The sequence below is a fragment of the Xyrauchen texanus genome, chromosome 33 (genome assembly GCF_025860055.1).
Source record: "Xyrauchen texanus isolate HMW12.3.18 chromosome 33, RBS_HiC_50CHRs, whole genome shotgun sequence".
Taxonomy (NCBI): Eukaryota; Metazoa; Chordata; class Actinopteri; order Cypriniformes; family Catostomidae; genus Xyrauchen; species Xyrauchen texanus.
In genome coordinates, this window is record NC_068308.1 from 9,105,327 (window position 1) to 9,122,879 (window position 17,553).

At 42.1% G+C, this 17,553-nt stretch overlaps 1 protein-coding gene across 1 annotated transcript in view; it reads left to right on the plus strand.

Annotated features, from left to right (window-relative positions):
• LOC127627230 (protocadherin-15-like) overlaps positions 1-17,553 on the plus strand; it is a 505,252-nt gene that overhangs the window by 256,344 nt on the left and 231,355 nt on the right. Inside the window, exons 14-16 of the mRNA XM_052103574.1 lie at positions 5,998-6,147; positions 6,982-7,175; positions 17,342-17,474. Of these exons, the coding sequence (XP_051959534.1) occupies positions 5,998-6,147; positions 6,982-7,175; positions 17,342-17,474 (477 nt within the window). The remainder of the gene's footprint in view (positions 1-5,997; positions 6,148-6,981; positions 7,176-17,341; positions 17,475-17,553) is intronic.

Here is a 17,553-nt window from a genome sequence, read left to right on the forward strand (position 1 = left end):
GCCCCTGTATTCATCTGATTTGTCCATTGTTTTAAAACTGACATTGACATTACAACACACTAGATAAATGTAACTGCTTCAGGATTAACTCACAGACAGCTTTCCACATATCTCTCCCATCACCCCAATCTCTACACATCAAAACCCAGATTTCACCAACTAAATGACCTGCCAGAATCAATGTAAAACAGGTTTCAAGACTAAATACATCAGTGACTAGAGCAAATCTGACTTGTTTATGTATTGTTTTTTTTTTTGTTTTTGTTTTTTTTTAAGAGCCAGTCCCAAGAGTTTATCAACCCTGACTGCCTGGTCACAGCTAAACAGCTACCCACAAAACGTCTTGGGCTACATGTGTAACCCTTGTTCCCTGAAAAAAGCGGAAAGAGATGTTGCGCTTAGCGCTTTTGGGAACAATCCTGCATTGTGACCAGCTGTGAATATGTGTGTAACACGTCAATGATCATTGACCGGAATTTATAGCCTTGGCTGATGAGATCATTAGATGCACCTGTGGCCAGGCTATAAATAGATGCGTCACCAGCGTGTCGTCAGATATCTTTTTCTGAAGAGCAGTTCCAGTGAGGCAAAGAAGAGCAGCATCTCGTTCCACTTTTTTCAGGGAACAAGGGTTACACATGTAACCAGAGACGTTCGCTATTCAAAAAGCTTCACTATGATGCTGCGCTTTGCTAAGCGCTTTTGGGAACGCAATACCCACGCCGCCGCAATGGGGCTATCCGGACCCCTACGGTTGTGAAGTGTGCTCACAAGAACGCGAGAGGTCTCAGACATGAGCTTGAGATGTCGAATCAAGGACGTAAGAGCCCGGAGTAGCATAAACATCTAAACCATAAAATTTGACGAATGTGTGCGGAGAGGACCATCCTGCAGCATCACAAACTTGTTCAGACATGAGCTTGAGATGTCGACTTAAGGACGTAAAAGTCTGGAGTAGCAAAAACATCTAACCCATGAAGTTCGATGAACGTGTGCAGAGAGGACCAGCCTGCCACATCACGAACTTGTTCAGGCATGAGCCTGCCATAAAAACTGATGAATGTGCGCGGAGAGGACCAGCCTGCCACATCACAAACTTGTTCAGGCATGAGCTTGAGATGTCGAATCAAGGACGTAAGACCCCAGGGTAGCATGAACATCAAACTATAAAATCTGATGCATGTGTGCGGAGAGGATCAGCCTGCTGCATCACAAACCTGCTGCAGAGGGACCCCTCTAGCCAAGGCTTTAGAGGAGGCGACCCCTCTGGTGGAGTGAGCCCTGACACCTACTGGCGAAGCTTGACTGCGCGCCTCATAGGCCAGGGCAATAGCATCCCTCACCCAATGTGACATAGTCTGCTTGGTTGTGGCCACCCCCCGTTGCGGTCCCCATAGCAGACAAATAATTGCCCTGACTTACGCCACTGGCTAGTGCGGTGGACATAAGTCTGAAGGGCACGGACTGGGCAGAGTCCGTGAAGTCTTTCCTGCTTCGGCTTTAAAAATGGAGCAGAAGGCTTCCAGAGTGACAGGATGTAGTGTCGAAAAAGGCACCTTAGGAAGGTAGTCAGGATGAGGATGCAGAATAGCATTGGCCATACCTGGGGCAAATTCTAAACAGGCCAGCAAAACAGACAGAGCCTGTAGATCCCCAGTCCTCTTAAGAGAGGTAATCGCCATAAGAAAGACCATCTTGAGAGTCAGAAGTCTGTCAGACGCTGACTCTAGAGGTTCAAAGGGGGTCTCAACCAGACCCTTCAGGACTCAACCAGACCCTCCAGGACCCTTGCTAAGTCCCATGAAGGAGTTCTGGTCCTAACAGGAGGCCTCAGTCGCATGGCTCCATGAATGAAGCGAGCGAGTAGAGGATGCCTCCCCAATGGCACCCCGTCCATCAAGGCGTGGTAAGACGAAATGGCGGCCACATAAACCCTGAGAGTTGCGGGGCATATGCCTGCTGACAGTTTTTCCTGCACAAAGTCCAGAACTGAAACAATTTGGCAGATAACTGGATCTGCACCATGTGAACTGCACCACTTTTCGAAGATACCCCATTTATTGGTGTAGATTATTCTTGTAGAGGGAGCCCTAGCACTAAGAATGGTCTCGATAACCTCAGGTGACAGCCCTGTGTTCCTCAGTTGGTACCCTTCAGGGGCCAAACATGAAGTTTCCACATTTTGGGCCGGGGATGAAATATCGTCCCCTGCGCCTGAGGTCAGAAGGTCCCACCTGTCCAGAATCGCCCAAAGCGAGCCGTCGAGGAGAGATATCAGCTCTGAGAACCAAATCCTGTTTGGCCAGTGAGGCGCTATCAGGAAGAGGCAAGACCCTTGCTGGCGAACTCTGTTCAAGGCTCCCGGGAGCAGAGTGGAGTTTCCACTCACCCGTCGGTATTTTCTGTCTGGACAGTAAATCTGCTCCCACATACGGGCATCCAGGGATATAAACTGCCCTGAGAGACAGGGGCTTGCCCTGGACCCCAAGGAGAATCTGACATGCCAGAAATTTAGCTGATGTGAACGTGGACCTCCTTGATGGTTTTTGTAAGAGACTACCGTTGTATTGCCCACCTGCACCAAGACATGATAGCCTCTGGAGGAAGTATTTCAAGGCCAGAAATACAGCCATCAACTCGATACAGTTTCTGTGACAACCGAGCTGACGACCCTCCAGTTCCCTTGAGCTGGACGACCACTTAAGACCGCTACCCAGCCCGTCAGGTAGGCATCTGTCATTAGCACCCTGCAACGACAAGACGCAGCAAGAGTGGGACCCAAAGTAAGAAACCGGGGTCTGAAACACATAGCAAGGGAACGAAGCACATGGCGCGTAACCATCTTTAGCCCTATGGGACTGGCCCTTGGATGAAATCCCCTGGCTTTTAGCCACAACTGAAACGGTCTCATATGGAACAGGCCCAAATGGATCACCGTGGACACAGACACCATGAGTATTTGTTGATACTGATGAACAGTGCAACCTTGACCTAGCCTGAGTTTGCTCAGGGTGTTCTGAATGGATGTGATATGAGCGGGAGACAACTGTGCCCGCATCGTGATCGAATTACATGTAACACCCAGATAGGTGATTCCCCGGGTGGGAGAGAGAACACTCTTTGACGTTGAGACTCAGACCCGGAGAAACCAGATGTGCTAAGACAATATCCCTGTGCTGAATTGCCAGTTCTTGGAGCTGAGCTTATCAGCCAGTTGTCTATATAATTCAGAATGCGGAAGCCCCGGAGTCGTGAAGGAGCCAGTGCTGCCTCCATGTATTTCGTGAATGTGCGGGGTGATAGGGCTAGGCCGAATGGAAGAACCCGATACTGGAAGGCTTAGTCCCCGAAAGCGAACCTGAGGAACTTCCTGTGCTGTGGCAGAATTCCAATATGGAAATATGCATCCATGAGATCAGTTGTGATCAGCCAATCGTAATGTTGGATCTGAGACACGTCCGTCTTGACATTTAGCATCTTGAACTTGAACACCCTGACCAAAGCGGTTCAAGCCTCTAAGATCTAAAATCAGATGCAACCCCCCCCCCTCCCTCCCTCTTGGGGACCAGGAAGTATCTGCTGTAATTGCCTGACTCTTTCTCTGGAAGGGGAAAGAGCTCTTTCCACAGTAGACATGTCTGCTCCGGTTTCACGGTAGTGGAAACCATGCCATTGAAACGCGGAGGGCGGCGAGCGAATTAAATTCTGTAGCCTCTTTCTACTGTATTCAGAACCCACATAGAAATGCCTGGCAGAAGTTTCCACGCTGCCAGGTTCTCTGAGATGCGTATCAATTTCGACACTTCCTGTTGAGGGGATGTCGAGTGTTCCGCGTACTGGATAAAGGCAGGAAGCAACGGTACACCCAACTCTTTGTTGGAAGCCTCTGTCACCCGAAACACCAAAGGTGGCGGGAGTGAAGATGTTTTGTGAGGGTATCGGGAGGGCCGAAGTGGATGGTACACACGGCCCGTTCCGAGAGGAACCACCCCCACAAGGCTGGGTACAAGACCGTCAGGGTTTCTTTCTTTTAGAAATCACGACCCTGAGGTCCTGCTTCGGGGGCTGCTGAGGGCGACGAGCCTGTCCCCAGTCTTTGAGGGGGATCACGACTCACCACGCTCTGCCTAGCAGAGTTGGGCGGGACTGGGTGGCCGACGGCCCCGCCCCCCTGAGTGCGGCGAGGAAAAAACTGCCCGAAGGCTTCCTCGTAGCTTTTCGCCTCCTGGAATCTGGAGATAACCGTATTCATTGCGTCTCCGAAGAGACCGGAAGGTGAAACCGGGGCATCAAGTGGGAAAAATCTGTCCTTATCCTTGATGCCTGAAAGGTTAAGCCATAAATGCCTCTCCGTGCTGACTAAAGCGGACATAGACTGACCAATGGCACGGGCTGTCTGCTTGGTCGCACGGAGAGATAAATCTGTGGCCCGACGAAGTTCAGAAAAGGCTTCTTCGTCGAGCGTTATTATTATTATATTTATTTTAAAAAATTTATAGTTTTGAGTGTTGGGGGGTTGTCTTGTTCACGTGGCCAGTCTAGCTGTAGTCTGTAACCACCTCCAGTAATTTGTCAGCTACTTTATTATTATACGTGAAATGTACAGAGGTTCAGCGCCCCCCCCCGTGAAACGAAGTGGCATCGAGGCGTGCTTCAGCTTACGAGAAGGATCAGCTGGATCTGGGGAGAGAGTGAACGATAGGGACGGACCCGTCTCTCGCTCCTCAGCCAGATATATGCGAGAGCCCCACGATGAAAGAGTGGGCGCTGACTCCCGGAAGTAAGCGAGGCAAGCGCAAAGCATTTCGCCCGAAAGTAGGTCGCAATGCGTGCACTCGCCCTGCCCCAACGCAAGAGCAAAGCGCAGCATCATAGGGAAGCTTTTGTAAAGGGAACATGTCGCTGCATCTCTATCACTACATATCTGTCACCATGTTTCCATTTGGCAATTGCCTGTTAAAAGACTGTTTTGCTCAGTTTTATAGAAGTGTGTGAGTACCACTCGAGAGGGCAAGGTATGACAGGGGGTTGTGTATTAATGTTTAATGTTGATTCTTCGGCAAGCACGTCAACATTTGACGCAAGCCACAGGACTTAACATTCAACACACTCTGTAGTATGCCCGCCGAGCACTGATTCATTTGGAAATTTAAACCAGCTGGTGTCGTCTACAGGAACAGAGGAGCTCAGGTCCCGCTGGTGATATTACTTTGCCGTGTAAGGCCAGTGTGTCTCATACAAATGGCTGCTTAGAGATGCTATGATCTCTTCTGCTACAAGATGAACTATGTTTGTTGGCCGTAATAGAATATCAAGTATCTCATTTGTCTTGCCTTAATAGCTGATAAGCATGGTAGTCACTCCTTTAAATTTGCCTTTAGGGCATTGTTGATATATCCATGTTATGTTTAATAAAGAGGAAAGTATCACACACAGAAAAGTATTGCAGTTGATGCTTACTCTTTATTTTGGAATATTTGTTGTTAAACCAGGTGCAACATCTGTGTTTTAGGTCACAAAAGCTGACACAGAGCAGAAAAATATCATCTGCATTTTTTTTTCCTCATCAAATTAAGCATGCAAAATAATACTATGAAAGCCAAAAGATTTTCATAATATTGTTTTTCTGCAAGACGTTTTTACATAATTTTGGATATTTTCTCTGTTTAGTTTCGTTGTATTTTTTCTTTTTTCTTTCTACTTTTGCATTATTTTCTTTGTTGCATTGATTTGGGAAGATCTTGAGTTCCTTGAGGAAAGTCTAATATAATAATAATAATAATAATATTGGTGAACAACATGAAATGTGGCATAATGTGAAATGTAGTATTATGGTAAGAATTATTTAAAACCATGTTGAGTTTTTTTTGCTTATGTTTTATTCATTTTTACTATTATCAAGTTCCAAATAAAGAGTATTTGGAAGTATTAATTAACTGAATGGATGACCAAATATAGGCAGTTCAATATGTTTCTATATATTCTTTCTGTCCATAGATGATCGCTTCAGATGGAGTTCAGGAGAGCTCTCCAGTCACTGTGAATATTACTGTGATCGATGCCAATGACAACACACCCACCTTCCCCAACGTTTCATACAGCGTCAATGTGTACACAGACATGCTGCTCGGGGACACAGTCCTACAGGTAATCAATAACTTACTCCCTGTTTGCACCATTAATCCACTCATTTGAATTAATAGCTGTAGTTCCCTCATTTATGAGGGGCTTATTGGTGGAATAACTGCTCTGATCTCTGTTTTGTCTTCATCTTAACTGGAATTTTCTTTGGAAATATATGCATAACTAATCCTTTCGCAATAGGAGAGTGAGTTAACTGCAGATTTGCTCTGACATACTGAAATATTGGCCCCCAGAAATCAACTTTAAAAAGTGATTGTTGTTGTGGCAGGGCGGAGGGCCGGGTCGTGATCATACACACCTGGTCCCTTATCAGGCTCATCAAGCCTCCGAGAGGGCCCCGCCCTCCGGGAAAAGGTTAACGGCTCTCCTTTGTGCTGGTAGTTGTCACTTTTTAGAGGCTCTGGAATAAATTTTTGGCTTTGCATCTGTAGTATCAGTGAGCCAAAATATATCAGTGGTGCATATCATTGAAAGCATTTTTATGAAAAGCAGGTTTGGGTTACAATTCGCCTCAAAATCCCAAGAAATTAGAAATTACGTTTTGCATAAAGAAAATTAAGCCTATACTAGGATTATTAATTATAAAGATTTCTCATCCAGATGTTTTACGCTTTACATTTGATGTTTTTATTTGATATTGTATTACCATTATTCCCTGTATTTATTTATTTTTACGCATGAGGAAGAACAACAAACACTACCATTATGTGTCAATACTTTACAATTTAAATCTTTATTCACATAATAGTATTAACATGCATTGCTTCGTTGGTTTCACCTTTGTAGGTCCACTCCAAAATTATGCAAAATAACAGAATCAATTTATTTTATTTTCAGCTGACAGCAGTAGATGCTGACAACGGTCCCAACGGGCTAGTAAGCTACGAAATCCTGGCGGGGGATCAGGGACACTTCAGCATCAATGACTGTACAGGGCTAATCACTGTGGTGCCCGGTGTCAACCTGACCATGGGCCGCACTTACGCACTAACCGTTAGGGCCTCAGACAATGGCCCTGTGTCCCAACAAAGGTAAATATTCTGAAATTCAATGGGGTTAATAAAAGTGCCCAGAACACTCAACTTTGGCTGGTTCTTATACCTGAAAATAAATAAATAAATATATACTGTATATATATATATATATATATATATATGTTATATATAATATACTGTATATATAACACATGTACTGTATATTAATTATATAATTAATATAATATATTTAATATAATATATAAACAATATAATCCATTATATTTGTATAATATATTTATTTTTTTCTATTTTTATATAAATTAAGGCTGTGAATCTGTTAACATTTTGTACTAATTAATTGCACAGCTTTCTGTGATTAATCATGATATATGGTATATTGTACATGTTTCATTAAAACAAACGTTGATCATAAATATAAACATGATCATAAATATATTTATACTTTGTCTCAAAGAACTTGCAAGACATTTTTTGTCATCATTTATTTTAATTATTGAAATATTATATTTACATGTTAAAATGTTAATCAAAGTTAATCAGACATACACATTTAATTGTATATTGCCAGTGCATTATTAGACACTATACAGATATAAAGCAAATTGAATACTGAAGTTAAATTTCCTGAGGTTTTTAAAGCTTAAAACTACTATTTTCTCTGGCTGCCATGCAGTCCCTATTGTGCACACGCTGGGTCTCTCTCATACTGTTTCGAATTTGACATTGGTTCAGATGACAGTGAGAAGGGATGCGAAGAGATATGGTAGTTTACTCATATCTCTCCCATACCTAGCTCGAAACGTGCGGGTGAAGTCTCCATTCTCCATACAAGAAATCCGCTCCCATGTTTATTATGCCCGGGTTATGCTTCGAGCATAACGAGTGCTAGTTTGGGCATCTGAGTTCAGCGAGTACCTCCTGGAAATTTACAGTAGGAAAAAACTTTAGTGAAGATTCAAGTGAAAAAAACAAACAAAAAAAAAAAAACAGATACTGCATTAATTGCATTATTTTATTTAGTCGTTAAACAGTCAGCTATTAATTGCAGAAATATATATATATTTTTTTTCAGCTTTAGCTTTTTGACAGTTTTTTAAAATGTAGGCTTCTTTATTTATTTAGTTTCGTTTTTTAATTTGTTTTTTGTTCTTTCAGTCAATGGAGAAATTTCTGCCAAATTCAAATTGTTCAATGCGAGAATTAAAACAGTAAAAATCTTGTTAAAACTAATAAAGACATATTTTCCACACTAAATGGTATACACAAGGAAGAATGATATTGAATCCTTCTTATTTACAGTATATGCACAATACACTGTGTGGCCAAAAAAAAGAATTACATTTGGATTTAAATAAGCAGATACTTAAGCGCCTATGATTGGATCATTATTGCAGTGATTAATATGTTTCTGCTGGCAACAGTTCTTTTAATCCTAACTGATGCAGTGTGTAGCTTCTCATTTCTTAAACAGTCATGTGGGAAGACGTATCCTGTGGCTGTGGAAAAGATGCTACTGTGTTTCAGAAGGGGCAAATTATTGGCCTGCATCAAGCAAAGAAAACATCTAAGGAGATGGAAGCTGAAATCACTGGAACTGGATTAAGAACTGTCCAATGCGTTATTAAAACCTGGAAGAATAGTGGTGAACTGTCATTTTCGTGGAAGAAATGTGGTAAAAAAGAATCTTGTATGATCGTGATTGGAGATCACTAAAACGCTTGAAGTCACATCGTAAAAAGTCCACAGTAGAACTCTCGGCTATGTTTAATAGTGAAAATAAGAGCATTTCTACAAGCTGTGTGGCCACAAGAAAGCCACATAGTGTGTTAGTGAGTCTAATCGGAGAAAACAATTTTTTTAATTTTCTAGGGAGCATAAAGATTGGACTGTGGAGCAATGGAAAAAGGTCATTTGGACTGATGAGTCAAGATTTACCCTATTCAAAAGCGATGGGTGCATCAGGGTAAGAAAGGTAGCACATGAAGCGTTGCACCTGTCATGCATAGTTCCCACTGTACAAGCCCCTGGAGGCAGTGTTATGATCTGGGTTGCTTCAATTGGACAGGTCTAGGCTCAGCAACGTTGTGCAGCAACACAATTAAGTCAGCTGACTACCTGAATGACCAGGTTATCCCATCAATGGATTTTTTCTTCCCTGACAGCACGGGCATATTCCAGGACGACAATGCCAAGATTCATCATGCTCAAATTGTGAAAGAGTGGTTCAGAGAGCATGATGAATCATTTTCACACATTAATTGGCCACCATAGAGTCCTGACATTAACCCCATTGAAAGTCTTTGGGATGTGATGGAGAAGACTTTACAGAGTGGTTTGACTCTTCCGTCATAAAAACAACATCTCGGCCAATAAAATATGTAAATATGGATGGAAATAAACGTTGTGATGTTGCATAAGGTTGTCGAAACAATGCCACAATGAATGTGCACCATAATCAAAGCTAAAGGTGGTCCAAATAAATATTAGTGTATGCAACTTTCTTTCTTTTTTGCCAGGCAGTGTAAGAGCAATGCATAGTAATAAACAGTCATATTTACCTGCATATCTTTGAATGGCATTTTTGAAATTCAAAATGCTTTAGTAAGAGACTTCTATGAACATTTGAGTTGTAACTCAAAACAATTATTTAATCAGAGATTTATATCCTAAACATATATTTTCTTGAAAATGAATCAGACTAACTGTACTAACTCTAAAGGCATTTAAGCTGCTAAGAAAGCCTATTGAAACATCTCATCATATGCTCTAATACTCTAGAATTTTCTTTTATTTTTACTCTTTAACGTGGTGACCAATCACTTCAACTGCTGTCAATTCACTCTCTCCTCCAATCAGCCCACCTCTTTAATACAAATTAAATCAAGATACAAACACATGAATTATCATCAGATGGAACATTGAAAGATGCAATGCAGTTTGCTGAAATTATAATTACTCCTGTAATTTTAACTCTAAAGAAGAGTGTATTACTAACATTTTTAATACAATTTGTGTCAGAGATGCAACAATAACTCTGAGGTGTGTGTGTGTGTGTTTGGGCTGTGTGTGTGCAGGTGGATTTCTAAGTGTAAATACATTCATATGTTTCAGGTATGCTTTATGAGCCAGTGATGATGTTACTGTATGTACTGTAGACATTGAATGAATTCACATGTGCACACTGAACAAGCAAGAGCATTGTCCATACATTATATATATATACACTGTCGGCCGAAGGTTTGGAATAATGTACATATTTTGCTGTTTCAGAAGGCAATTGGATTCTTTAATTCATCAAAGTGGCATTCAACTGATCACAAAGTATAGTCATTACATTACTGATGTAAAAGACAGCACCTATCACTATTTGAAAAAAGTAATTTTTGGTCAAATCTAGACAGGCCCCATAACTCCAACACCTTATCCTTGTGTAATCATTCTAAATTGCTAATTTGGTACTAGAACATCACTTGCCATTTGTAATAGATCTTATTTCGTGGGCAATGGAGGAGTCAGGAGACAACAAAGCAGGTTCAAGGTCAGTCCTTTTATTCTTTTTGATAATCCATCAACAGTAACCATCGAGTGGCAAAGAAAAATGTTCCTTTTAAAATAAATGAAGCACTCTAAATAAATGCAACTCTTTCGGTGTGTGGCTGTTGTGCTTGATGGGTAACTTTCCCGCTCTCTGATGCTCTGCCATCCCTTTTAGGTCTCCCTCAGCATCACTATAATGAGAGACAGGTGTTCGTGATAATTGTGGACCAGGTGACAAGGCTTACTGCTCTCTCTCTCTCTCCATGACCATGTACCCCATGTCACATGCCCCCACTGCTGACTCAGGCCGGGGCAACATCCGGCCTGCCTACCCCCCCATTTCTGGAGAGAAAGTCAGTCACAACCATCTGCGCCCCCAGTCTGTGGACCACCTTGAACTTAAAGGGCTTAAACCCCCTTGCGGGTTCGAGCACACTCTACGAGAAGTGTGGCATCCTCGTGGGCACTGGCCCATTGCATCTCCCTAGTAGACATCTGCATTACAGTTGCCTGGCAACACCCAACACCTTTGCTAGATACTACAACCTCAGGGATGAGTCGTCTCGTCCAGTTTTTTGACAGGTCTGAGCCGGTAGAACTCGGTAATACAGAGCTACCCTACCGGGTGTTCCACTTGCACCCTGAGCCCTTCACCAAGCTGATCCAGTGCACCTTCTTTCCCAGGTGAGCCAGCAAGCTTTCGCTCCCTGGATGCTCTTCCTCCCTTGTCCTCTGACCACTGATTCAGCAGAGGAATTCGTCGCCAAACCTACCACGAGTCGAGAGCTCCGTGCTAGGCTTGGGCACCACAGGCATAGTTCGAACTTCAGGCAACTCCCTGTGAGGTATTTTCCACGGTACGGTCCCCCCACTGGCAGGACCTGTGGTTCACTTGGGCAGTCCTCGCTGCCCCCCGGTCACCATGTCTGTAGCAACTCCTCCTTTATCAGGCAGGATCTACCACCGCACCATGTCCACGGGTGGCTTGACAACCTCCGTGTGTATTAGCCACAAGTTACCTCCCCCCAGTCTGGGCAGGTCATGGTCTCCTTAGGGCCTTTTCCCTCTGAAAGAATAGGAACGGGAAAGGACGCCTTCCCCGACGCATCTGTAGCGTTAAGATAGCCCCAGCTGCTTTTAACTCTATGACGAGAAACGTAGAGAGAGAAAAGGCTGCAGCTGACCGGCTGGCTCCCATACAAGTCATGTTGCCTGTTCCCGTATGGGTACTGGAACCTAAAAGCGGTATATGACACCTTTTATTGGGGGCGTTGGGGAGGGTTATGTGCAGCCGGCCCAGCTGCTTCTAGCACACAACAGCCTGCTTGCACCTGGCTCGGCAGCCACGTAACACGGGTTAGTGCATGCCATTTTTGAATGGGACCCCTTATGTCACTACAATCCACACATCGTCGAGTGAGTGACAGAAAGGGAACGTCATGGTTATTGTTGTGACCTCCGTTTCCCGCTGGAAGGAATGAGACGGTGTGTTCCCCTTGCCACGTCACTATCCCTACCACTCTAATGCGCCTTAACCGTATTCTCGACTCCTCAGTAAAAACCTGTCTGACATTTGCTCGCCCGCTCCCTTTATACCCATATGTCCGGGGGCGGGGCGTACAAATTCTGTCTGCCAACTTGATATTGGCCTTTTCTCAAGTTCAGAGGTATGCGAGGCTCTCAGAAGAGACCCCTTGTGTCACTACAATCGACACAACGTCTCGTTCTTTCCATCGGGAAATGGAGGTTTCAACTGTAACCATGACGTTTTGCTCTAAGGTCAAGAGCGTATATAACTTACTATTCGAAGGTCCTTCCTCCCAAGCTTCCCATATGATGTCAAGCACGTCAGCAGCTCAAATGGGGAAAACCCGGTGGAGGCTTGTGGGACTTCTCGTACTGCAAAAAGCAGGGGTTCAAGCCATTTATCACAGTTTTTAGCATCTTCATGTACAAACTTGCGAATCATGTTTTTTAAGGACTTATTAAATAGTTCGACCAACCCGTCGGTTTGCGGGTGCTAAACACTGGTGCAAATCTACTTAATGCCTAATGATTCATATAGTTCATGAAGTGTACAAGACATGAATCTTGTGCCTTGATCAATTAGGATTTCTTTCGGAATCCCCACTGGGGAGATCATTTTTAAGAGTGCCTCCACAACACTATTTGGTGAGATGTTGCACAAAGGAACTACTTCCGGATATTGCTTTTCATAATCCACCAGAACTAATACAAAGTGATTCCTGTGTGCATTCTTCTCTAATGGCCTGACGAGATCCATGCCAATTCCCTTGAAGGGGATCTCGATCAACGGCAGTGGGCACAATGGCGCTTTTGGGGTGGCCGTTGGATTTACCAACTGACATTCACGGCACGCTACACACCACTTCCCTGTGAATGCCCGACCAGAAGAAATGGGCCATTATACAGTTCAAAGTCTTTTCATGACCTAAGTGGCCAGCCATTGGATTATAGTGAGCCACCTGGGAGAGTTTTTCCCGACAACTCTTCTGTAAAAATAGCTGAGTGTCCTCTGTCACTCGATACAATCACTCTTTAATAATAGTATGAGTATGTGAGTGCAACACCGGGCTGGAGCTGTTGACCATCAATTACTTTTACTTGATCAAAGGCGTGCTTGAGGGACTTATCACGCAACTGCTCCAGAGGGAAATTCCCTTGGGAAATCCCCTGAGAATGGTAATCCCCCCCGTCTGCATCATCCTGACACGGAGCCGGCATTGACGACCCTGGCACCGCCTCAGCAGCCATAGTATGGCTTACATCACACCCCGCCCCACTACTTTAGGACCCATCCACACACATTAACCTCAATAGATTTTTAAAACCGGGCCAATTGGTTCCCAGAATTAGTGGAGGGGTGAGGCAGGAATTAACCGCAGCCTCGACTCTATGCCTTTTCCCCTGAATCTTATCTCAATGGTAACCACTGGATACACTGGTGTCACGAACCCCGCTCCTCTGCCCCATCCCCGCTTCGTCGCACACACACTCACTCCTCAAGCTCGCACGCTCGCTCCGCCCCCTCGAGCTTTTCATGCTCTTTTTGCTCGCTCGAGCCCTCACGCCCACTTTGCTCCTACTCGCTCACATGCACGTAGGCAATCTCCCTTCCTCAAGTTTCTCACGCGTTTCCAATCCCCCAGAACATTATGACCACCTGCACTCGCGTCATCTGCACTCCTGCACATTAGTTTCACCTGCACTCGTCTCATCACCTATCATTGTTTACACCTGCACTCGCCCCTATATATTTCACAACCCGTTCGTCTCACTCCGGTTGGTTATTGTATTTAGTTTCCTGTGTCTTTGCCCCCGCTAGTCTCGTCTAGTTTTGATCTCTTGAACTCCTCTTGTCCTCCTCTTAGCTTGCCAGCTCCCCTTGTAGCCCCTGTCTTCGATCCCGTCTAGTTGTGCTTGTTTCCCGGCTTCGACCTCCCGCTCTCGTTCACCACTCTCTCCCGGATTTGCCCCTTTACTCTACGTTGATACCCCGGCCTTTTGACCCCACGCTCCCCTTGACTACTCTTAACTGGTTTTGCCCTTGTTTTGTACTGTTGCCTGCTTTTATTGTAATAAAGCAGTTTTTTCTCCGACATTGTGACTGTCTCTACTTGTATTCGCTACAACTGGACACCTCACCCTCACCAGTTTATTTTTATCCAATGCCCCGATTGTATTAAAGAAAGAAAGACAGTAGTAATTAAATCAAAAAATAATATAAGACACCTTGAACCTAAAATTCTAGTGCTTTTTTTATTTTCTTTAGGGAGCATAAACTGTATTACCAAAATCCAATGCAAACACATTCGATAAGAACACACATTTGGAAGCATTTTTGGGGGGAAAACATAGGAATTTATTAGGCTTTTTTATTATGATTATGATAATTATTATCTTTGCATGTATTATTGTCTTTAGTTCTTAATTTGTAGGCAATTAGTAATTTTTCACCTGTTGTTGCTGACTGATACTTGCGTTATGGCAAATGGGGCCGTTGGAGATTGTAAATATTTGGATTCAGGGAGGTGATTATATATATACGATTTTTTGATCACAAGTGCAATTTGAATTTAGAAATGTATTTTAAGATTTTTGTATTTCAATAAATTAATTTAATTTTTAAAGCAAAATCAATAAAGCAAAAATATTCACTGGCACTCGATATAATCGTATATCACATTATTTTTTAAGGTGATTATCTTTCAAATAATTTTTTACATATAAAAGGGAAGTGAACTTTTCATGGACAATTGCAAAATGAAGTAATTTTATGGAGACCCACACAAACACGTATACTCCATTGCATACAGTATTGCAGCATGTTACCTATTAACTGTTGCATATAAGTCTATGGGCATAATACACATTTTATTTTATTGAAAAACTTATAACTGAAAATAGTAAATTATTACTTTGTGCTGTTTCGAAAAAAAATCATCAACCAAATATTTTTAAATTGACTCCTCATTGGAAAAAGGCTCCTCACCCCTGAACTACGTAGACTGTAAGGTGCGTGAGAAGTTTCCCACATCTATGGCAAGTGCTACAGGATATAAATATATATATATATATATATATATATATATATATATATATATATATATATATATATATATATATATATATATATAATTATTATTATTATTTTTTTTAATTGTTATTTATGTATATTATTTAATGTATGCTTAAATAAATCTTCCAATTCTTTTAAACAAATAATGTCTTAATTATATTGGAATCTTTAGAGTCAAGGTTTTATGACAGCCATAATTTAAATGATTATTTCTAGGCAATGGATTCATAGAATCATGGAACTTGAAACAATAAACCTGAGACCTTCCTTTTTACTTAAAGTATGATTCCTGGCTAAAGTGAATCAATGATGGAGCAGGTCACAAATAAGTATATTTAACAAAAGTGGAAATACATTATATTGTGAATATTCAATACTGTATCACCCAGACCTTGACACAACATTGCAGTGTTCAATCTACGGTATACAATACAGTGTGTGTGACAGATTTTGCTTCGGCAATATCCTAGAAAACACTCTGCTGATATTGTCCCCAGCTCTTGTCCACCTGACAATTGGAAGAGCGGAAATGAAGGGCTTTTCACTCCAATTTCTGCCACCTTCCCTCCTGTCCAATTCATACTAGCCACTGCACTCTGTAATTCATTTTGACCACTAGATCAATACAGCAGAATGAAGCAGACATAGAATCAGGCCACGCGTGGATTCGGGAAATGCATAGTTTCAATTTGCTGTTGTTGCTTAGTTTTTAAAGGATAGTTTACCTAAATTGAAAATCCAATTCTTCATACACTTTAATGGTGCATTGTTGGTGTTTTGGTGAGCTAAATATATAGAATGTGTATTTTTGGTTAACTATTCTTTAATTGACACACGTTTGAAAGCACCCAGAATGCACAAATGAACAAAATGTAGCTTTAGTGAAAGTTCTTCTCCAAAGAGTAATACTTTGTTGGAAGAGTGTAGCCACTTTATGGAGTTAGAGTTTTTAATGAAAGGTTTATGGTTAAAGCCAGAGGAAGCAGGTGTTTTATTATATGTGTTGGGCAGATGGCTGTGCATCTCCTGAGAACTAGATAGTTATTTTCATGCATTGTTTTTTTCAATATTTCAAAGTTTTATGAGTGCGTTGGCATCAAATCCATCTTTACATACCCACCATATTGGAGCATTTCCAAACTGAAAACATCCTCAATACAGTATGTTGCAATCACAATTCCACACACCTCAGTGAGTGCCTTGATACAATGTGTCATAAAACTATGAACAGTACCAGGTGAGTTTTCAATTAAACATGAAGAGAATAAGCCAAAGGATGAGATTGTTATTGTTACTCATTCTCTGATGTGTACTTACAGAAGTTCTCAGATCAGAGAGCTGCAGTTTTTTGTAGTTTTATTTTGGTCATAACAGTCCATATCAGAGACCCTTGATGAAAAAAGTGTTTTAGGCAGTTTTCAGCTCTTCAGACTGTGAGACCAGCTGAAAACCAGCTAAACCAACTCGAGACCTGCTGAAAAGTTCAGCATAAACCAGCTTAAAAAAAATACTGCATTATATACTCTATTAGTCACACAAATGTTTCAAATGGCCTATAAGTTAAGCTCTATCTATAGTACAACTTGCATGTTCGATGCCACAGAAAATAATTTATTATCATCCCTCAGTTTGTAAAAATATACAAAAAAAATGTTTATAGTAATGCACCAACAATTGGAAGGCTGTGCTAGGTAGACTAGCACAGCCTCAATACTTTAAATATATGTGACTATTGAGACTAGTCATGAGACAGTTGTGATAGAATGCCTATTAATCTTGTCTGTTTAAAGTTATAACCAATTTCTCAATTCTGGGAAAATAATTCTGGGAAAGTTACTTTCGATATGTTGAAGGATACCAGAAAGAGACCATTAACATCCCCATAAATTACAGTACATCAGTGACACATAATCAGAAGTTAATTTGCATAGAACTGTAGTTCCACATAAAAGGATGACTTGTATGAAAAAAACACACTCTTGTATGGATGAAATAGTATAAGCACTTTAAAAAAAAGACAAGTAAAAATCAGTCTATGTTTGTACTATGCCTGTTTTCTCAGAAGTTCCATCACGACAGTGTATATTGAGGTGCTGCCACCCAACAACCAGAGTCCTCCCCGTTTCCCTCAGCTTTTATACATCCTAGAGGTCAGCGAAGCTATGAGAACTGGAGCCAAACTGCTCAACATACAGGTGACCATCCTCTCCACACCACCGGAGTTATGATTCCAACACCATACACTGTTAACATTAGGATCTCAGTAATGTTAGA